General features: G+C 39.1%; 1 protein-coding gene across 1 annotated transcript; it reads right to left on the bottom strand.

Annotated features, from left to right (window-relative positions):
* Positions 1–452: 452 nt before the first annotated feature.
* Positions 453–16,017, bottom strand: macir (macrophage immunometabolism regulator). The gene is made up of 2 exons (XM_057819535.1): positions 15,787–16,017; positions 453–7,976 (listed from the first exon to the last, which is right to left on the bottom strand). Exon 2 carries the CDS (start codon positions 7,961–7,963, stop codon positions 7,322–7,324), a length of 642 nt encoding a protein of 213 aa, XP_057675518.1. The 5' UTR covers positions 7,964–7,976; positions 15,787–16,017; the 3' UTR covers positions 453–7,321.
* Positions 16,018–24,580: the final 8,563 nt, after the last annotated feature.

Here is a 24,580-nt window from a genome sequence, read left to right as displayed (position 1 = left end):
GTTATTCCTGTATGCATCTAAACAAAACAAATTTAGAGCGCACGGTAGTAATTTAGGTGTCAAATTCGACTAATGTAGGACGTTTCGCCGATGTAGGACATTTTGGCAGAACACCGGCAGCTGAGGAGAAGTTATGACGCAAACTTCAAGTTGATGGTGATAAATGAGGCGGTGTCTTCAAACAACTGCAAAGCGGCTGTGAAATATGGTGTCACAGAGTGTAATGTACGGAGATGGAGAGCTCAAAAAGATCGCCTAAAAAATGCTCAGTCAGAGAAAAGCTTTCCGTGGTCGTTTCTGTATAAAAATTAATTTGGTGTTCAAAAAGTCTTTTTTCAAACTTAAGTCTTGAAAAAGAGGGGGTCGTCTTATAATCGGGGTCGTCTTATATTTGGGCCAATACGGTATATTTAGAAGATTTTGGGCTGACAACCACAATTGAGATCATTGTGTGACGTTGGTGATTGGGGTCTATATAGTTGCCTCTTTTTCTTTGGGAGTGGAGTTGTTTTGTTGGTGTTGTTGGCGGTAAGCAGAGTAAAAAGAGGGAGAAAAATACAACTTCCGTGTCTAATTTTTCGCCGCCAAGCAAGCGTTACAATATTAATTAAAAATGAATGAAAACTAAATACTATTGAATATGTCATCATTATCATTTTAAAAATTGAAGTGACGGGTAAAAATAGACAATGACCGGATTTTTATGACCCTGTCAGTCAAAATGACAGACAACGAAAATGTCTAGCGCAACCTCTGGTGTGAACAGACACCTCAGGTGAATAGTTGATTTGTAGGGTTTTACAACAAGTTAATAAATAAGTGATCTAATAAATAATTTAAATAAGTTTTCAGTTGTTACCGTTAGGTCAAAACACATGAGTACAAGCTTCCCTGCCATCTTAGATTGTAGTAAGCTTTAATAAGTACTGTAACAGTCATTGGTTAACATCAAGTGGACAGTACATGTGTGACAGTGGTAGAAACAAAGGTTTGTGTGTAAAGGTGAGCTTATATACAACGACATAACAGTTAGGTTTGTACACCCTTTGAATGTGTTAACAAATATCCATGACTTGTAAATAAAGGACTACTGTATGGTCTATTGCATATCATATCCCACACTGAGATATTTTATGTGACGAAATAATTGGCTGTTTGATTTGAAATTAACACAACAAAATACAGTGGTATGAAAAAGTATTTGAACATTTTGGAATGTCTCGCATTTCTGCATAAAATCACCATCAAATGGGATCTGATCATTGTCAAAATCACACAGATGAATAAACAGTGTCTGCTTGAACTAAAACCACCCAAACATTTATAGCTTTTCATATTTTTAATGAGGATAGTATGCAAACAATGACAGAAGGGGGAAAAATAAAGTCAGTGAACCATCACATTTAAAATTTTGTGGCCCGCCCCTTTGGCAGCATTAACAACCAGATGCTTCCTGTAGCTGCAGATCAGTCTGAACATCGATCAGGATTAATTTTGGCCCATTCTTCTCTACAAGACTGCTGTAGTTCAGTCAGATTCCTGGGATGCTTGGCATGAATCGCTGTCTTGAGGTCATGCCACAGCATCTCAATGGGTTTCAAGTCTGGACTTTGATTTGGCCACTCCAGAACATGTATTTTGTTCTTCTGAAACCATTCTGAAGTTGATTTACTTCTGTATTTGGATCATTGTCTTGTTGCAGCATCCATCCTCTTTTTAGCTTTAACTGTCTGACGGATGGCCTCAGGTTTTCCTGCAAAACATCCTAATAAACTTTTGAATTCATTCTTCCTTTGATATTTGCAAGTTGTCCAGGCCCCAAGAAAGCAAAACAGCCCCAAATCATGATGCTCCCTCCACCATGCTTCACGTATTACTCCCAAACAATTCAACTTTGGTTTCATCAGTCCACAAAATATTTTGCCAAAACCTCTGTGGAGTGCTCAAGTTCCTTTTTGCAAATATTAAGCAAGACAGAAGTGGCTTCCTCTGTGGAGTCCTCCAGTGAACATTATTCTTGGCCAATGTTTTACATATAGTTGATGTGTGCACAGAGATAATATAATGAATGGACTGTGCCAGTGTTTCCTGTAAGTCTTTAGCAGACACACTAGAGTTCTTTTCTTACCTTTCTGAGTGTTCTGTGCTGAACTCTTGGCGTCATCTTTGGTGGACAGCCACTCCTTGGGACAGAAGCAACACTGCCAAACTCTCCCCATTTTTAGACAAATTCTCTGACTCTCGATTTGTTGAACATCCAGACTTTGAGAGATGATTTTGTGTCCTTTCCCAGCTTTATACAAATCAACAATCCTCGATCGCAGGTCTTCTGACAGCTCTTTTGACCGAGCCATAAAACACATCAGACAATGCTTCTCATCAAGACAATTCTTACCAGGTGTGAGTTTTATAGTGGGCAGGGCAGCTTTAAACCACACATCAGTGATTGGGCACACACCTGACGTAAATTGTTTGGTAAACATTGGTTTCAATTGCTCTTTAAGTCTCCTTAGGCAGAGGGTTAACTTACTTATTTTCCCCCCTTATTTTATTGTTTGCTTGCTTTCCTCATTAAAATATGAAAACCTATAAATGTTTGGGTGGTTTTAGTTAAAGCATCGTTTTTTTCATTTGTGTTATTTTGACAAAGATCAGATCACATTTGATGGTGATTTTATGCAGAAATGTGAGAAATTCCAAAAGGTTCAATTACTTTTTCATACTACTGTATGCTGAAAACAAATGATCAAAAGGTGTACAAATATTTCTCTAGGACAGTACATGTCCCCATGGCTCACTAATATTAAATAAAGCAGCATAGTGTGTTGGTGCTAACAGACTGCAGTGTGATCAGGGATTGAAAACATATTTTCTGAAAGTTGTAAACACAGACACACTCAAAAACAAATTGTTTACCGTTTTGGGCCAAAGTTTTCTGTTTATTACTTGTATATTAGAATATCGTAGAATGTTTTCGGAACCATGTATCGACACACCGTGAGAAAATCATTATCGTTCTACAGTCCCTGACAAAAGTCTTGTCTCTTATCCATTTTGCAGAAACAATTGCTAATAACCTGACTTTTAATTAGGACCCGAGCACCAACATGGTGCGAAGGCCCTATTGTTCTGCAAAGGATTATTATTATTCTTTCTTCATGGCAAATGAAAATGGCCCATTTGGAGGTCTTAACATGCTCAAAAACTTACCAAAATTTGTACAAACATGCGAGTCGCGAAAATTTCAATAATTTGGCAATGTTGTGAAAAAATGTCAAAAAATGGCTCAGTGGCGCCCCCTGGAATTTTTAAAAAAAGGTTTTTTCAACGTAGAGCGATGAAATTTCGAGAGGGGATACCTTGGGCCAAAATGCTTCAAAAAGTCTCTTGCACCCATATTCCAAACCCAACAGAAAATCGGGTATTTAGGATTGAATATTGAAAGACATGCCATTTTTGTCGAAAACCAGGGTGCACGTTTGAGACCATTGCGCCGAGGCAGTTAGTTGGATCCTCCTAAAAATTGGTGAGACTCTTCATGAGACATATGAGATGTTAAGTTATCAAAATGGTGAGTTTTCATTCACGGGCCTGACCTGGGCAGAGTACCAAAGTCGGGCTTATTTGGGGATTAGGGTTAGGGTTTAGGGCTTCTTCAGGGCAAATGAAAATGGCCAATTTGAAGTTCTGAACATGCTTGAAAACTCACTAAAATTTGCACATATCAAAATGGTGAGTTTTTATTCACGGGCTGACCTGTGCGGGCCGTTTTTTTGTGTTAGGGTTAGGGTTTAGGGTTCACACTCCGCTACTTCTTTTGCACCTTCATCTTAGCATCTTTTGCACACCCCCATACTGGATGTAACCCCAGACCATGAGTTTGTTGCCACCAAACTTCACTGTTTTGTGGCAAAAGGTGGATTTTTCAAAAGAATCTTCCATTGAATTGCACGACAGTCGCCGCAAATATTGCAAGAGACCTACTAAAGCCCGTATGGATCCGAGATTCACTAAGAAAACAGTGAAGTTTGGTGGTGGCAAAATCATGGTCTGGGGTTACATCCAGTATGGGGGTGTGCGAAAGATCTGCAGGGTGGAAGGCAACATAAATAGTCTGAAATATCAACAAATCTTAGCTGCCTCTTACATTCCTAACCATAAAAAGGGACAAATTCTGCAGCAGGATGGTGCTCCATCACATACTTCAATCTCTACCTCAAAGTTCCTCAAGGCAAAGAATAGAGGTGTGCGAAATTTCCGATTCTTAAGTTATTCGCGATTCGGCCGTGGAAGATTCGAGAACGATTCACAAACATCCAAATTCCGATTATTGAATTATACCAGGTAAAGCGGAAGTAAAACACACTCAGCGCGCCGCGCGGTCTTCGGGACGCAATGAGGAACGGAGCGAGAGTAGCTAAACATCATGCTTGTCATTACCCAGCCCCTCGGGTAATGCCAATGCTCAACTCACGGCTCTAGCTCAACTCATGCCGCGAGATAAAAAAACAACATACCTGACTGCTGCCGACAGCTCCACATAACGGTACGGTAGATATCATACTTATATAGGACTAGATGCAAAATAGACTCAGTGGCGTTAGCAGCACATGTAGAGAAAGCTATTTCCGGGCGTTATTAAACGGCCGCCATCTTAAAGCAGTAGACTTCCCTGCAAGGCTGTTGTAGCGAACCTTCCAAGCGAACCTAATTAACTTTTTATCTAAAATACTCCTAAATCGGTAAAATATTGACTTGAATCTATCTTTAAGATAGTTTTAAAACTCCCACAATTCGAAAGTAGACAAAAGGGAAATTATGGAATAACGGGAGCAATTTTAACAACTTTAACGGTTGATTCACAACATTAAATTAATTGAATGTAGTTTAAAGCTGCGGATACAGAATGGGGATTTGAGTATATTATTTATTGTTTTTAACTGTTAACTTGATACTGAAATAGTCGTTTATTTAAGCCTGCCAGGCTTTTTTTTTTTTTTTTTTTTTTTTTTTTTTTAAAACAGTTTTTGGAACTAATGTACAAAACATTAAAAGCAGCTAATAGCGGGGGGAGGTGGGTGTCATCAATAATCGATTTATAATCGAATCGTAGCCTATGAAATCGTAATCAAATCGTTAGGTGCCCACAGATTCCCACCTCTAGCAAAGAAGATCAAGATCCCCCAGGACTGGCCAGCCCAGTCACCAGACATGAACAGGATGAAAGAGGAAGCATGGAAGACGAAACCCAAGGATGTTGATGAACTCGGGAGGCATGCAAGGCTGCTTTCTTTGATGTTCCTGATGACTTCATCAATAAATTGTATGAATCCTTGCCGAACCGCACGGATGCAGTCCTTCAAGCCCATGGAAGTCATACAAAATATTAAATTTGGATCTCACACCACCACTACTTAATTCGCTTATGTTATGTAACATATTTTTGTATTTGAGTACATTTTTTGTTCAATTTTCACACTACTTTCTGTAGGCGACAAAACTTTTGTCTTGCCAAAATTGGACTTTTATGTCTTCATTGAATGATCAATCTTTTTTCAGTGAAAACAATATATTTTTGTACATTTAACATCATTTGGGAGGGTCTTAACTTTCATATGAGCCATTTCTGAAACCAACTGAATAATTAAAAGTCAGGTTATTAGTAGAGATGTTGCCGATCGATCGGGTCCGATCACGTCATTTTCAAACTATCGGAATCGGCAAAAAAATATCGGACATGCCTTTTTTTAATATATATATTTTTTAATTAAATCGTTTTCTAATTGTATTTAACGTTACAGACATAATATGTTACACTCATCCAGAGTCTTTAGTTTAGGCTTAAGATAGGGTTATCAAATTTATCCCGTTAACAGCGGTAATTAATTTAAAAAAAAAATTATCGCGTTAAAATATTGAACGCAATTAACGCATGCGCTGCACGACCCACTCACGCTTTGTCGCTTTCAATCTGTAATGGCGCCATTTTACCTATATATAGAACTAAAAGGCAGCATAAAATGAGGAGAGTGAATTTTGACAGCCTTTGGAGCCTTTTTTTAATTGGCTAAAGCCTTACAATCCCTCTCCCTACAATTAGAAATATCGTGGGAAGCAATGCGGGGAAGAAAGGTAGTAATTGATGTTTTCTTAACACCCTATTTATTTCCAACGCAGAGAAGATATATCAATTGGTACCACTACGCACAGTCATGGTTGCACTTCCCATCATGCATTTCGGCAGAACAGTTAAATGGCTACAGTATCATTTACTGAAAGCTCAACAAAAACACTAGATGGCAATATTTAGTCACAATATACAAAGTCACATTTATTCTTTAAGAATTACAAGTCTTTCTATCCGTGGATCCCTCTCACAGAAAGAATGTTAATAATGTAAATGCCATCTTGAGGATTTGTTGTCATGATAAACAAATACAGTATTTATGTACTGTATGTTGAATGTATATATTCGTCCGAGTTTTATTAATTTTTTTTTCTTAATGCATTGCCAAAATGTATATGATTGGGAAAAATTATCGGGAATGATTGGAATTAAATCGGGAGCAAAAAAAACAAAAAAACAAAATCGCAATTGGATCGGGAAATATCGGGATCGGCAGATACTCAAAACTAAAACGATCGGATCAAGAGCAAAAAAACATGATCGGAACAACCCTAGTTATTAGCAATTGTTTCTACAAAACGGATAAGCGGCAAGACTTTTTTTAGGGACTGTTTTGCAACTCGTATTGAATCATATCGTGAGGTAAGTACTCAGATGTTCCCACCCATAGGCTGAATGAAAGTACTTTTCCCAAAGCGTATCATCAGGGAAGTGATTTTAATAACACAAATATTAAAAGATACTATTAAATAAACAATGAATCTCAAATAGAATACAAGTACGTGATCGTGTTAATTTGACAGTTGTATCCAGAGTCACACTCAAAGGAACATCACATCTTTTAAAGATCACATTAGGCAGTTAAACCAGCATGATTGTAATTTAAAGCCGATACAATGTGATATGTGCATGTTTCGGCTATAATAAATAAAGTCGGGAAATCGGTTATTGCTAAGATATCGTTCACATTTTGACCTCCACAATCTCAATACAGTGTGAGTACTAAAAAGGGTTCTCTTCAATGTTATGTGTTCAGTGCAGGGCTTAATCCCAGGTAATAACAGAGCTCGATTATCAGGCCGTCTTGTGAAAGAACCGCTTCTAATCTGAGTGCGCCAAAACCAAGCTGGAAATAGCACCCAAATCCCACCCACTGCTGTGAAAGACGCCCAAAATATGTCTTCTTCTGAGCTTTTAAGTTTTGTTTCTACTAAATACGCGCTCTCCACGCAGGGTGAGATGCTGCAGTTGGTATTGTAACACCTCCGTGTCTGATGAATCCTTGATAGCGATTTTGTCGAGGTTAAGGTAGTCCAAAGACTTGGACTGGGTCCTCTTGCCTTTAAGACGACACAAGGGGAGCGGCGCATGCACGCCCCTGCCGTGTTCCCCTGAAGACATTGACCTGAGGAAGGTGTCGCTCGAGCTGGGCATGCGCCGCCTTCTCCGACCGTTAGCAGCAGGAATGTCGTAAGGCTGGTAGTAGCGATTTTTGGCTTTAAAGATTCTCGAAGACCGGTGGATGCCCAGGTCTAAGGATTTGGAGGCACCGGTCTGAACGGGGCTGGGCACAGCCTCTGAGAGAGCGCTCTTCTCCGGGGAGTTTTCCGACCATTTGTGGGCCAATTTGAGCAACTCCTCGCCAGTTGTGAAGCCCACTAGATAGTTTGAGTCCATGTGGAGGATTTGGTATCCTGCTACAGTACCTCTGATGGGGGAGCAAGGCGTGCTGGCGCAACGAGGTCGTTCCGCCTCCGCTTTCAACGTAGCTTTGATCTCAGCTGCAGGTAGAATGGAAACGTGAGCCCTCGACACTCCACTGAGATCCACTTCCATCTTTACAGGCGTACTGGTGGACAAAATGGAGACAAATATGTTAACTAGGGCTGTCAAAATTATCGCATTAACGGGCGGTAATTAATTTTTTAAATTAATCACGTTAAAATATTTGATGCAATTAACGCATGCACTGAATGACCCGCTCGCACATTGCCTCAAACAGATTACAATGAAGCCGTTTATGGACATTAAGAGTCAAGAGAATGCCACCGGCCGCTTGGGGGCAGCGCCGTTCCATACTAGACATGTGCCGGTTACCGGTTTCACGGTTTACCGTGGTGCGAAAACGTCGCGGTTTCAAAACCACTGAAATTTTCCGTCATACCTTAGTACGGTATTCGCTATTTTTCATGTGCCAAAATGCAGCCGAAGTGGCTTCGTGCGGCAGCGCTCACCCTTCCCGTTTGTTGCCGTGAGTCCCAGTGACGCTATTCTGCTAAACAGCCAGCAAACCCCAAAAACAAACCCTCCAAACACAAGGCGTACTTTTCTTCAATTTATTGAGCTCTCAAATCATGGTGAAATATACAAATGAATACATTTAAAACGTTGTACAATTGTATTTTTCCACGTGTGATTAGGTTCAACAGGATAGTAGTAGCACCATTAAAAAGTTCGCCAAAAACAAAACACATTTTCCTTTCAAATTCAATATACAAACTAACTAAAACTTACAAAGACGAATGTTAGCCTAGGCTAAGCTGGGAGAGCAGCTTCGTTGAGATTTTATGTCTCACAGCCACTGAGTGAGAAACAAGCTTGAGTGGAAGAAGGGGGAAAGAAAAAGGATCGCGTCAAAGATCGCTAATTGAGAAAAGAGGTCTCACTCCTCACTTTTTTTTTTTTTTTTAGATGAAACCTTTCCTCAACAATATTTACATTTTAACTAATTCATAAAACTAACTTATACATTTTTAATCAACTTATTAACTTATGAATTCTTTGTTCTTTTTAACACAAAGGCATGGCATCATGTAGACTAGAGTTGACACAGTGGCTGAAAATGGCAAAACTTCACTTGAGCTTCCCCCCCTCAAAAAAAGTCATACAGTATATATTTTTAATTTTATTTAGAAGTGTTTTCACTTTTTTATAGCAATTATTTTGTTCTTACTCTAATATTGAGCAACTTGAGCTGTGGCTGTGGGTATAGTCTAGGTTCTATTTATTTTAATTTTATATAAAATATTTGTTATTTTTTGTTAATTTATATATTTTCACATTATATTCATGTTCCAATTTGCAAATATGTTTTGAAAAAAAATCCTGTTCAATGGAAAAAAAAAAAACATTAAATTTTTTTTCTTTTTTTAAAAACCCATACATCTCAAAATTTTGGACCTATAATTGCAATACCATGATACCGTGAAACCGCGGTATTTTTGCTCACGGTTATCGTACCGTCAAAATCTCATACTGGCACATGCCTATTCCATACTAATGTTATTTCTTCTAAACGTGGGAGAATTAGTCTTTGTGAGACGTTTATGCTGTATGCACAATGCAATGCAAATTGCTATTTGTGCTCCACACATATTTCGGTAAGTTTTCTTTCTTTTAGTGGCAATTATGTGTCTCTTGTTGTATTTTGGGTAAGATACGTACAGAGATATATATTTTATAAAGGCGAGTGGACACAGGCGTTCTTTGGACCGCGCCGTTTATTGGCATAAGCTTCGGCAACTCCTTCACAACAAACATAAATATTGTATAGTGAAAGCACAACAAAAATGATATTCCTATCTCTCAAAAAAAAAATAATGTTCACAAATAGAAAAGCACTTCAGTCTATAGTAATGAGGCCCTATTCTCACAAAGTTAAACAACAATGCAAAATGAACTGGCATTCCATATCAAAATAGCTATGCAAAATACACGTTAAACTTACTCAGACTTTGGTCACTCTATTCTAATTATTATTATTATATTAACTCTAATTTTGATTGAAAATTTTACAAATTTTATTAAAACTAAAACATGAAGAGGGGTTTTAATATAAAATTACTATAACTTGGAACTATAACATTTATCTTTTAATAACTACAAGTCTTTCTATCCGTGGATCACTTTAACAGAAAGAATGTTAATAATGCCATTTGTGGATTTATTTTTACAATAAACAGATACAGTACTTATGTACAGTATGTTGTATGCATATATCCGTCTTGTGTCTTATCTTTCCATTCCAACAATAATTTACAGAAACATATGGCATATTTTAGAGATGGTTTGAAATGCGATTAATTACGATTAATTAATTTTTAAGCTTTGATTAACTCGGTTAAAAATTTTAATCGTTTGACAGCCCTAATGTTAACTTGAAATATTCAGTAAATTACGCTAGAGGTACTGTATATTAACTTAAACTTAATATTGTTCTGTATAAGGCAGGTGATGTACTTTTCTGAAAAAGGTCTCAAGAAACATGAGGTTACTTTTCAGTTTTGGTCAATTTTAGCAATGCTGATGGACAAAAGTGGGAGTGTTTTTACCTTAACCCCTTCAGACCTAAGCATGCTGCTGAAAGACATGACTCATTCGCATCTCTAAACCAATTAATAAACTGAATTTATTTGCTATTTCCACTTCTGTCAGATGATTGGATATAACTTTACTCATTGAAATCAAATCATGAGGTTTGGCACGCCCTCTTTCCTATTTTTTGCCTCTTTGAAAACGGCAGACAAAACGCAACTTCAAAAAGCATAACGTTAAGTGCTTGTTTCTCATTAAAAACAAATTAACAATAAAAATAACCAATAAAAAGCATGAAATATCCCCTGCCAAATAATTGCACTGTGTTCTGGTGTTTGAACAGAGTAAAAATCAGCACAGATTATTATTTTTTTTTTTTGCCTTGCAGAAAAAATGCCGGTCCGGAGGGGTTAAGGAGAATGTATTTCCCATGTGGACCAGCACCCACCCGCACAGTGTCGTAAAATGATGATTATCCCAGTCGCCTGCAGATGGATTGAATGACATTTCTGTTGCTAATGTTTTTTCTTGACTATCCTGGTAAAAGAGTTGCCATTCAACTATATACTATACTGTACTAGAGCTGAAACGATTACTCGAGCAACTCGAGTAACTCGAGTTTAAAAACTGATCCGAGTAATTTTATTCACCTCGAGGAATCGTTTAATTTTGCCAGCTCTTAGCATCACGTTTTGCCCGGACTACTTTTAAGGCGGGACAACACGCTGACGTCACGTGCGTAGAGGAAGAAGCAATAAAAAAATACCTTACTGCAGCCGACAGCCGTTACAAACTGTGCCGACGTTGCTAAAAACTACGCCTGCATGTTGTTACGGTGGTAGCAGCCTAGCAGGTAGCGTCTGATGCGTGTCATAGATATCACATGTACATAGAACTAGATGCGAAATGACCGACTCTGCGGCGTTAATAAAACAGCCGCCATCTTAAAGCAGTACACTTCTCGGCGCTCATAAATAAGATTAATGTTACTTTCACTAGCTCACGTAACATCATCCCTGCGGAGGGCTAGGTTTCTATTCATTATGACCACTGTCGATGTGTGGCTAACTCTTACATACAGGCTTTATTTAATTTGTGAAAACAGCGCTGTAGAGTGATGAGGGTGTAAAATAAAAACATAATAATGCTAACTGTCAATTTTAGCTCAGTAGTCATTGCTGGATAAAACACCAAGTAGCACTGGTGCCTAATGTGATCCAATACAGAACAGCATTTATTTTGAACACTGCAAAAACTCAAAATCCTATCAAGACTTACAGTTTAGACTAACTTAAAACTTAACTAGAATTTATAGCTTGACACAAGTGGAAATTCAATTGAAACACGTAGGAAAAACACCTAACTTTTAAGTCATGTGTGTTATCAAGCGTAATGACATTTTTAGGTAAGAAATATATATATATATATATATTTTTTTTTTTTATAAGATCTAAAAGTTTTTGGAGTGAAAGCAGTGAATTAGTCTTTTTTTTGGTCACATTTGAGATGCAATTGTTGGCTGTTTTCAACAATGTACATTGAAAATAAAGACATTGATTGACTGAAAATGGTTCAATATTACATGAAATGTCTTGTTTTCTCATCTATATGTACAATTGCTCTTTACCTAAAAAAAAAAGAAATGTTTTATCCGATTACTCGATTAATCGATAGAATTTTCAGTCGATTACTCGATTACTAATATACTGTATTCGATAGCTGCAGCCCTATACTGTACTATACTATACTTTATAGGGGCGTAACGGTACACAAAAATCTCGGTTCGGTACGTACCTCGGTTTTGAGGTCACGGTTCGGTTTGCTTTCAGTACAGTAAGAAAACAAAATTCAAAATATAAATGTGCTAGTTGTTTATTACACACTTTTGTGCTTTCAACAATAGGAAGATTAGCCTATACAAAGCTAGAATTCTGCTCAAAAAGTAGCGGGTATTTAAAGATAATCCAACAACAATTTGCCTTTCAGACCCCGCGTATTGGTTAACTTTCTTTCTGAAAGAAAGAAGAAAAAAGCAATTTGCCTTTCAGACCCCGCATATTGGTCAGCTTTCTTTCTGAAAGAAAGAAGAAAAAAGAAGTTCTGTGCTAAAGAGAAAAGCAATCCCAATGACAAAGATGTTAACATGTATTTTACAAATGAAATGCCTCAATGAATCTTTTTTTTTTCTTATGAACGGTTTTCAAAAGCTTAATTGGTGGATTTTCTCAAGTTAAAGCGCCACACAGAAATTAATAAATCTAATTGTGTAAGAAGGATCTGTGTCTTATTATAATTATTTAATTACAGGTGTTTTAGCTCATTTCAATTTATTTTATTTCAATGGGCTATTATGTGTTTATTTTACAAATGTGATGTAGTATTCACTTATATTGTATATTTTATGTTGTATAACTTTAGTTCCTATGTGAATATTAGTTCCTACTTGTTTTGTTGTGGTAGGAGGGTTTTGTATTGGACACAGGGCCGTGTTGGTTATTATTAAGTGTATCAAATTATGTACCGTTTTATAGATTGAATGCGATATGGAATTTCCTAAATTGTGTATTTAGTTAACAGGCATTCAGTTGACTAGATATTCCCAAACACATTGTTGTGACACACCTTAAACAATGTAGCTTTGATTTAACTATCTACGCCACTGATGTATAGTGACCAGTGTTGTTAATAACGGCGTTACAATATAACGGCGTTACTAACGGCGTTATTTTTTTCAGTAGTGGGTAATCTAATTAATTACTTTTCTCATCTTGGCAACGCGGAAAGGCATGCGTTACTATGCGTTACTATATTGGTCGAAAAGTCTGAGGGAGACGGACTCACCGAGACGACAGAGCAGAGCAGGAGTGGGGAGGAGGCAATAAAGTTGTGACGCCGAGCAAACGCGATGCTAGGTAGCTCCAATAATACATGTTGTAGCCGATAGCCTCCAAACTACGCCCGCATGTTATGGTAGATATGGTAGACATGGTAGATATCACATGTACTGTATATAGATATACAGTGCTGCTCAAAAGTTTGTGAACCCCCTCAACATTTTGGAATTTTCTATTATTTCAACCTGATTTCCTAATCAATCAATTCAGTAGTTTTTTTTTGTTTTTTTAACAGTTGTGTTGTCGAGACTAAATTAAAAAGAGTTTTCATCAACTGATGTAGGTGCAAAATTGAACTGTTTGGTCACAACCAAAACCGCCATGTCTGGCGAAAAGTCAACACTGCATACCACCAAAAGAACCTTCTCCCAACAGTGAAGCATGGAGGTGGGAATGTCAAGATCTGGGCTTGCTTTTCATCCTCAGGACCTGGACAACTCCACATAGTCCAGGGAATCATGAATTCTGAGGAATATTGTCAAATCCTAGAACATAACCTGACGCCATCTGTTTTGAAGTTAAAGCTTGGCAGAAGGTGGATCATGCAACATGATAATGATCCAAAGCATTCCAGCAATACAACCAAGGAATGGCTGAAAAAGAAGAAGATTCGTGTTCTGGACTGGCCCAGTCAAAGTCCTGACCTAAATCCCATTGAAATGCTGTGGCGGGACCTGAAGCGAGCAGTTCATGCCAGACGCCCATCAAACCTCTCTCAACTGACTGCGTTCTGCAAGGAAGAATGGGCAAAAATCCCCCAAAGTAGATGTGAGAGGCTGATTAGTCACTACAGAAACCGTTTGGTTGAGGTAATCTCTGCAAAAGGAGGCGCAATATCCTATTAACTGAAGGGGTTCACATACTTTTGCACACATGATATCTGAGTTTTTCTTAAATCAACCACTTTTGTTAAATAAAGAATGACAATATAACTATTTCTTTTGTTTCAGTCCATTATTTGGAATGTCAGTATTGTGGATTTGGGTATAACTTAACATTTAATAAGGTTATTTTAGTTTTTTTTTACAAAAAATCTGACCATCGCTGTGGGGTTCACAAACTTTCGAGCAGCACTGTAACTAGATGCAAAACGACAGACATGGCACTAAATGCGTTAGTAGACAGCCGCCATCTTAAAGCAGTACACTTTTTAGGACGGCTCTGTTGTAGAGAACCTTCCTAGCGAACCTAAGTAACTTTTTATCTAAAATAATTCTAAATCGGCAAAATCTTGACTTGAATCTATCTTTAAATGATGAAACAGTTTTAAAACGTTCATATGTCGAAAGTAGAGAGAAGGGAACTAATGCAATAATGGGAGCAATTTTAACAACTTTTAACAGTTGATTCAGGGTAAAAGGTAAATTAGGGTAAAGAATTGGGCTCGGGCCAATTGTACCAAAAACCTTCACAAAAAACTTCACATAGTGTGGCCAATGTTTTTTATTTTTATTTTATTTTATTTGTTTATTTATTTTTTATTTATTTTTTTTTTGAGGAAGAAAAAAAAAAAGTAATTATCACCAATTACTTTGCCAAGTAACTAATTACTCTTACATTCAGGTAATTGAGTTACTAACGCAATTACTTTTTGGGAGAAGTAATTTGTAACAATAATTAATTACTTTTTTTCAGTAAGATTAACAACACTGATAGTGACCGCCAAAAAAATGCTCTTTCACAAGATTTGTGGTTCTTAAGCGTTTTATACCAATTACCACCTGAAAAAAATGATCCCCATCACGTACACCACACGAGACCAACATATAAAATTCAATTTCTACGATAAATTGTGATGGAATTATTTTATGTCCCTAGCTGAAACAGCACCTTACAACATTCAGGCTAATCTGAAGGAAATGTCAACATAAACAGAAAATATGATATGTAGAAGCAGTAGGGACCCGTCGAGCTCAAAGCATTGTTGCATTGTCGTGGCTACATTTCGAAAAGCAGGCTAGGCAAGAGGATGGCTGCGATCTGCAGAGGCACGCCATGGCGCGGCTGCGTCAGAAATTGGACAGGGGCGAAACAGTGACAATAAAAGACTGAACAGGTGGCACGATTTGACTAATAACCACCTTGTAAACGGTAAAGCAACAGCGCGCCATTAAATCCAAATGCAAAGCTATTCAAAGCTACCTTTACTACGTGATGTCAAAACAAATATTAGGCCTAAAATACACAGACCACTGGTTAACGACAGGTCGGTTCGCCCCCCGTTACCAATGGCTACAAAATATCAAAAACACAACAAACGTGATGCGTGCTTAGATTTGTAAATGGCATTATGTAATACAGTAAAGCATCAAATGAAAGCAAGAGTCGCATTCAGACGCGATAGAACTCTATTTAAATAGATTCATGTAAGGATCGTATCCGTCGTAATCCACAGTGCGATACGAGGATAAAACGAGACGTGATAATAATTCATGAAAATAAAGGAGAAACCTGTTTGGCAGTAGCAAGTTGAATGCAGCCTCAGCCTCTCCCTCCCTGGCCTTCGCTCCCGCAGTCACCCGCAACAAAAGAAGCACTTCCTGTTTGGATTCATCACAACAAAGCTCCAAACGTGATCAAGTGGATTCTGGGAGTCCTGCGTTTCCGCTAATATTGTGCGACAAGATTAGGGCTGTCCTTAACGATTATTTTGCATTAGTCTGCAGACTTTTTAAAAGGGTACCACTAGTGGCGGACTTGGCAATTTTGGGGCCTAAGGCGAACATATCCAACGGCCCTCTTCATGGGTCCGGGGTTAAAAAGGTGAGAAGGGTGTGGAGGAAATATGTTTTGGTACACTAGGGCTGTCCTGAACGACAAATTTTCTCCTGATTAGTCAGCCGACTAATTTTACGAGTAATCAACAAATCTAATTTTTTTTTTTTTTTTACTAATTTAGCAATGAAAAGAAAAGAGTGAATTTTGGAAGCCTTTGGAGCCTTTATTTAATTGGCTAAAGCCTTACAATCCCTCTCCCTACAATTAGAGCTATCGTGGGAAGCAATGTGGGGAAGCATGGTAGCAATTGATCTTTTTCTTAACACCTTATGTTATGGTAAATGGTAAATGGTGTTATACTTATATAGACCCTACCCACGTGACGTCACAACTCCGCTCTCCTGAATTAGGCTCGAGCGTATGACGTGGCACTCGCGAGGTTTCCGCCGCTATCGCCATTGTGGAAGCGAGAAACATAAACTGAGGCATTTCAACACAGGTCGCTCTTTAAAAATGGTTGGAAATTATTGTGCGGTAAAGAATTGCAACAACTGATCGAATAGAAAGGAGAATGTACAGCTCGACGGAACACCATTGAGTTTCTTCCGGATCCCTACATGGAGAAAAGGCGAGGGAAAGCTCATATCTGAACTTAACAAACGTCGAAGAATGGCATGGGTGGCCTCGATCAGAAGGAAGGGCATAACGTTTGATTCTCCAGTTACACACTGAGTTTGCTCTATGCACTTCCACTCCGGTAAGTTAATTTCGTTTGTTTACGCAAATTTCAGTAACTTTACGCCCTAAGTCGGCCTGTTGTTAGCTATTGCTACAGCTAAACAACTAGCATGCATACATGTGCATTGTCTTCATAAGACATAATTCATGTCGTTACTAAATGAAAAAGCTGTAATATTTTGACGTGAGAGAGTGGCAAAGAATTTGTACACAGGCTACATTTTATGCAGCAAAAGATTTGTACATCCGTGGTCACAGACTAATGTAAACACACATTGCCTACCTTTGCTAGAAAGATGGTGTTGCCGTTTGCTATGGTCATAAAGTGAAGATCCTGCACCCATCCGCAGCAAAACTGTTCGTAGCTTTGTAGCGATTTGTAGTTTCCGAATTGCTGATGAGTGTAGTAACATATACCAAACACTAAATACAGCATGATGTCCATTTCGCGTAGTGGTGGAAGCTTGTCGACATCTTTATTCCATTTGTGTTCGGCTTGCTCGTGAGGGTCAACATTGTTCACATCCTTAAAATTGCTCACATATCTGTCCTTCGCCGTGGTAACAAGTTTGTCTCTGTTTCGAACTGGCAAGTTTTCCCTACATTTTTCCATCTTTGGCACTCGTAGTTGAATTGTATTTGCCGTTAAGTTTAAATGTCCCGTGATGCAGACGTGCTTCCACAATGGCAAATCTCGCACGATCCCGTGCTGCTGTGACGTAAACGCTCGAGCCTAATGGTACCGACCAATTGTCCGTCAAAACATAGTGTTAACCTGTTACGGCTACGTACATTCCTCCTATTTACGGCGTGTTTTTCTGCTCCTTAACATTAATAATCAAAATGGTGAAGGCGTGTGTGGCTGTTGGTTGCACTAACAGAGAAGATGGAAGGAGAGACTTGAAGTTTTACCGTATTCCCAGGGATCCAAAGAGGAGAGCGAAATGGACGGCTGCAATTCGACGTGAAAACTGGGCACCAAAAAATCACCACAGACTATGTAGTAGTCATTTTATATGCATTTAAGATATACTTAGAGGGTTTTGGGCTGACAAATAACCACAATTAAGATCATTGCTAGGCTAATCGCCGACAACATACACGTATGTATGTAGTGAGACTGCTATCGCTAAACCATTTAAACATTAAAAGCCTTAACTCCATTGACAAACGACATGAAATACATTAGACTTGACAGTGGATGTTAGCAATAACAAAAGATTTTGAATTGAAAATTTCGTAACTCACCTTTCCAAGCACAAGATAGATTCCTGCCGAATTTTCGTGGACGAGGACCTGTTTCACCCAACCAGCAACGAAGTATTTATAAGCCTCCAAGCTCTTGAAGTTTTTCAAATTTTCGTGAGAATAGGCTGATTTTGTGTGGACAAGATCATTGTAAATATCAGCGTAGCAGATGTCAGGCAGACAGGGCGAAGACAGTGGGTCGAAAAACATCGATTTGGGCATCAAATATGGATCTGGCGACTGTATAGAACGAAGCTTTTCCACATAACGCCTTTTATGCAACACATCCAGTGAGTTTACGGCATCAGAAAGCACCGGGTCTTCCATGAAATGCATTTCAAATTCCTCGATCAATTGAAACCAATGCTAATACAGAGACAAAATGACGGACAAGTGGGTGGAACCATACAGCGAGCACGTGGTTTTGTGACGTCGGTGGGTAGGGTCTATAGCGCTTTTCCACCTTTCAAGGCGCTCAAAGCGCTTTACACTATCTCACTATTCACCTACTGGTGACGCAGCACCAGGAGCAACATGGGGTTCAGTATCTTGCTCAAGGATACTTAGGCAAGTTCATCAGGGCGAAGAATCGAACCCACAACCTCCGGGTTGGGGGACAACTACTCTACCACTGAGCCACGCCACCCCACTATTTCCCAACGCAGAGAAGATATATCAATTGGTAGCACTACGCACAGTCATAGTTCCACTTCCCATCATGCATTTGGGCATGGCTACAGTATCATTTACTGAAAGCGCAACAAATCCACTAGATGGCAATATTTAGTCACAATATACAAAGTCACAAGTCTTTCTATCCGTGGATCCCTCTCACAGAAAGAATGTTAATAATGTAAATGCCATCTTGAGGATTTATTGTCATAATAAACAAATACAGTACTTATGTACTGTATGTTGAATGTATATATTCGTCCGAGTTGTATTCATTTTTTTCTTAATGCATTGCCAAAATGTATATGATCGGGAAAAATTATCGGGAATGATTGGAATTGGATCGGGAGCAAAAAAAAGCAATCGGATCGGGAAATATCGGGATCGGTAGATACTCAAACTAAAACGATCGGGATCGGATCGGGAGCAAAAAAACATGATAGGAGCAATGTTCCCTCTAAGCTGCGTGCGTGCGCAATCGCGCACTGCTGGCACCTACTCTGCACACAAGAAATTCAATGGTGCGCACAAAAAAAAAAAAAAAATCAACAGAAACGTATGTTGTAACTTGGTGAATGACAGGTGTCCAGCAAATGATACGATAAGGTTCACTTCTGCTACGCAGCCAATCATAGCATTGACATTGCTTGTGTATTGCCCAGCCTACACGCGCGGTGTAGGTTAGCAAGCTGACAACAGTGCGTGAGTGCGGCGGAGTTGAGAGACGTAAAGGCCAACCCCTTCTCATGGCGAAACGTACGGGCAGCGACACATCCACTCACCTCGCCAAAGTAAAAAAGAAATGCAGTTCATATAAGAACGAGTGGCTGTCGGAGCATGTGCAAATAGACGAACAAGCGGTGAAACTGAAGCCAAAGTACCAAGTGAGTTTTCAGAGGGAAAAATGTGGACTGAATGGAAGTTGGACTACCTCAAGCGTCATATTCAGCAGAAAAGTCATTTGAAAGCTGTTGAAAATTAAAGACTCAAGATGCGACAGGGGATTGGTACATTATTGCGGGAGAATGCAAAAGACCGACAGAAGAGAAACGAGCGGTCCCACAAAACAAAATCTGACCCAGAGCAAGTTGAAGTTCTCATTGACAATATTTTACTTGCCATCGAAATGTATGCGTCAATGATGTCAGTTCAACAAATCCGCAGTCACATGGCAAAGTATGTGAGTATACCAAGAAAGCTGGCGAAGTAAAAACTATGCCTTTGAATTTGTAAACTCAATCAATGATATAGTGGAGAACGAGACTATGTGCAGTGTTAAAAATGCACCCTGGCATGCACTGATAGTAGATGAGAGCAGTGACATATCAGTACACCAAATGCAAGTCCTATATATTAAGACGTGAAAAATAAGGTACGATTTAAGTCAGATTGGTGTGTATTTCAGTGACATTTATTAAGATTTTTTAATTATGGATGTTAATCATTAAATGCTCTTACTAATAAATAATTTACGGGCAGTAGAAATGCTAATAGGCGTGATACTGGTGTGTGGCCGCTATGTACTGTATTTTTCGGACTATAAATCGCAGTTTTTTTCTTAGTTTGGCAGAGGGTGCGTCTTATTTTCTGGAGCGACTTATATGTGAACTTATTCACACATTATTATATCATTGTTGCTAGTTAGCATGTTCTTTATGCTATAGTTATCAGAATAACTCTAAATAGCTATGTTACATTGACATACCAGGCATGTTCTCAGTTCGTTGTTTATGAGTCATGTAATGTTATCATACCGTACACTTACTCAGCCTGTTGTTCTCTATTGTATTTTTATTCTAAATTGCATTTCAAAATGACATGTCTGTTCTTGGTGGTGGATTATACCAAATAAATTTCCCCCCAAAATGCAACTTATACGCCGGTGCGGCATATATGTTTTTACCTTTTCATTGCGTATTTTTTGGCTGGTGCGACTTGTAGTCCAAAAAATACGGTGCACATCTGATGTTGCTCACCGTGGGCCGCAGTGTGCTCAGGGAGATTGTGTTTGCTCAGACACATGAAAAATTAGAGGGAACATTGGATAGGAGCAACCCTAATAAAAATGCATTATTCAGTACGACATCGCAAAATTACTCCATAATGGTCAAAACTGTCGACTTCACCATTACTGTCACACAGTGGTGTTACCAGAATGCCAGGTGTGGGTGGGCATTAGTCTTACCTGGGGGGGCTACAATGCTCAAGTAGGTCGAAATCCAGCGTAGGGATACTGCACCTTAAGACATGTTTTGTTTTCTCCTTAAGATAAAGATAACTGTTGTTGTGATTTGGTCAAAACAAAAGCTGATTTTATTTTATTTGACTTACAACACATCCATAACTGAACAGTATGGACATGCAGGTGACAATGTTTTTTTTAGGTAACCTATTGTGGGTCCTCGGTTTTATTATTATTTATATAGTTATTCTTTGTTCTGCAGCCCCTTTGAGCTCAATTTGACCCCCTTAGGATGCTTCAAAATGCACCAAAATTGGCAGGCAGGCCAAGACAGGTGCAATCTTTGATACCGTGTAAAGACAAATTCCAAATACACTATGTAGCGCCCCCTAGCAGTCATTCTTTGTCCTGCCGACGCATTGAGCCCTACTTTGACCCCCCTCAGAATGCTTCAAAACTCACCAAACTCAACAGCCAGGTGAACACTGGGGAAAACTTTGATAAAATGTAAAAAAAAAAAAATCAAAGTATGCATAAATGTGTGTAGCGCCCCCTAGGAACAAAACCAACATTTCATTTCATTTTTTTTTTTAACAACGCAAAGGTTAAAACTTAGAACACATTAGTACGTTATGAATGTGATACCATACGCGATGCCCAGACTGCCATTAGTACTACATCCAGTTTTCTTTGGGGGAAAAGCGTGTCCATGGGTGGGCACTGCCCACCCCTGACACCCCCCCCCTCCGGTAACGCCCCTAAATTCTGTTTCATTTTTAGTCAAATATCTTTCATGTTCCCACTTCTGTTGTCATCTCTAAGACAACGATGCGCTGATTGGCTGAGAGACCCTACATGGATGCGTTGATTGGCTGAGAGACCCTGCATGCTGCTAGCTAGCTAGAGTGGACGGACCGCAGCAGTGTGAAACACGAGTCGCACCCAGCACTTTCCAATCTGTTTGTTTACATGCCACTTGTAGAAGACCAAATCTAACAAAATGGCATGCTCAAAGTTGACCAAGAGAAGAACAGTGGACAAAGAAAATCGCCGTTTCAATGAGAAATGGACTGACAAATATGCGTCCATTTTACCAACTGCAAGTACCAAACCTATGTGCTTAATATGGTAGGGTGTCCTAACTTTTTCCTCAGTTAGCATATGCGTTTTTGTTTATATATTTGGTTTAATGGGTAAAACAATGTTAATTTTTGTTGTTTACCTGCTATTAAATCACTTCCTTTTTCCAGAGATTAAGAAAAACAATATCGGACATTGATATGTGAACATTTCTTAATAAGGAATTGAATATTTAATGGGTTGTCCTAATTTTCACATGATTGTATATACAGTGGGGCAAATAAGTATTTAGTCAACCAATTGTGCAAGTTCTCCTACTTGAAAAGATTAGCGAGGCCTGTAATTTTCAGCATGGGTAAACCTCAACCATGAGAGACAGAATGTGGGGAAAAAAAACAGAAGTTCACATTGTTTGATTTTTAAAGAATTTATTTCCAAATCAGAGTGGAAAACAAGTATTTGCTCACCTACAAACAAGCAAGATTTCTGGCTGTCAAAGAGGTCTAACTTCTTCTAACGAGGTCTAACGAGGCTCCACTCGTTAACTGTATTAATGGCACCTGTTGAAGAACACCAGAGACAAAATTTTAGACACTTAAAACGCTTGGTGTAAAGAAATCAACTTTCGGAGCAATTATTAGAAAATGGAAGACATACAAGACCACTGATAATCTCCCTCGATCTGGGGCTCCATGCAACATCTCACCCCGTGGCGTCAAAATGATAACAAGAACGGTGAGCAAAAATCCCAGAACCACACGGGAGGACCTAGTGAATGACCTACAGAGAGCTGGGACCACAGTAACAAAGGCTACTATCAGTAACACATTGCGCCCCCAGGGATTCAAATCCCGCACTGCCAGACGTGTCCCCCTGCTGAAGAAAGTACACGTCCAGGCCCGTCTGCGGTTCGCTAGAGAGCATTTGGATGATCCAGAAGAGGACTGGGAGAATGTGTTATGGTCAGATGAAACCAAAATAGAACTTTTTGGTAGAAACACAGGTTGTCTTGTTTGGAGGAGAAAGAATAGAACATCCAAAGAACACCATACCCACTGTGAAGCATGGGGGTGGAAACATCATGCTTAGGGGCTATTTCTGCAAAGGGACAAGGACGACTGATCTGTGTAAAGGAAAGAATGAATGGGGCCATGTATCGAGAAATTTTGAGTGAAAATCTCCTTCCATCAGCAAGGGCATTGAAGATGAGACGTGGCTGGGTCTTTCAGCATGACAATGATCCCAAACACACAGCCAGGGCAACAAAGGAGTGGCTTCGCAAGAAGCATTTCAAGGTCCTGGAGTGGCATAGCCAGTCTCCAGATCTCAACCCCATAGAAAATCTGTGGAGGGAGTTGAAAGTCCGTGTTGCCCAACGACAGCCCCAAAACATCATTGCTCTAGAGGAGATCTGCATGGAGGAATGGGCCAAAATACCAGCGACAGTGTGTGAAAAGCTTTTGAAGAGTTACATAAAACGATTGGCCTCCGTTATTGCCAACAAACGGTACATAACAAAGTATTGAGAGGAACTTTTGGTATTGACCAACACTGTTGGGCACGTTACTTTAAAAAAGTAATTAGTTACATTACTCACTACTTCTTCCAAAAAGTAACTGAGTTAGTAACTGAATTCCTCTATAGTAAAAGTAACTAGTTACCAGGGAAAGTAACTATTTCCGTTACTTTAAAAAGAACTTGTTGTATGTCAATGAATTTGAAATTTTCTGAGCAGTATTCGAGTCAGTGAAATAGAGAAGAACAGAGAGGTAGTTAACTTGTTAGGTGCTTCAGCAGATTTGAATTGCTTACGACAGATGTTGACAAAAGCTTTGCCCCGGGACATAAATTACGCATTACATGCAGGTTCTTTAATTTCGACAAACTTGAAATAGTGTCTATATCTCCACCTCTTAAAGGACAATTTTTCTTCTGAATGCTCTGCCATCCCGACCCTGTGCATCTGTTTTGCGTGTGTGTGTTTGCCGCACGCGCTGTTCCGGTTTGCTTGTGAAATCACCGGCTCTGATTGGCTTACCACGACACATGACTCTAACCCTCAGCCAATCACAATCATTTCCATCGCATCTCTCGAGGGGCTGCATTTAGGTAGGCTCGTTTCCCGACAATTCACGTCACCTTCAAAGCATCTGCCGTCCTCAAGATGGAAGCGGAATTATTGCTGGCTGACAGTGGGAGATGGGAACTCGACGTGTGCATCGACACCGCCCTCACGATTCGATTCGATTACGATTCGGAAGGCCACGATTTGATTCGATTCGATTTGATTCGATTCAGAGGGTCACGATTCGATTCGGTTCGATTCGGCAATGCATTGCGATGCATTAAAGCCTCGGATGCATTAAAATTCTAAAGCAAAGCATATTTTTCGTGAATCATGAGCCAACACAAGCGGACAGACATTAAACAACTTTTTATTGGCTCTTATGTCACTCCTGGTTGAAGTCAAATGAAAATAGTATACTTTCATATATATCTTTAAAAAAAAAATCAGATCACAGCATTTAATTAGTGCTTTGAATGAGACCAGGGCTTTCTCTTTTTTTTTTTTCACACAGTAGCAGCCTTTCACACAGTGCAACATCT

Source organism: Corythoichthys intestinalis, chromosome 17 (assembly GCF_030265065.1).
Source record: "Corythoichthys intestinalis isolate RoL2023-P3 chromosome 17, ASM3026506v1, whole genome shotgun sequence".
Lineage (NCBI taxonomy): Eukaryota > Metazoa > Chordata > Actinopteri > Syngnathiformes > Syngnathidae > Corythoichthys > Corythoichthys intestinalis.
Note: the sequence above shows the minus strand (reverse complement) of the source record. Positions and strands in the feature narration are given on the sequence as shown.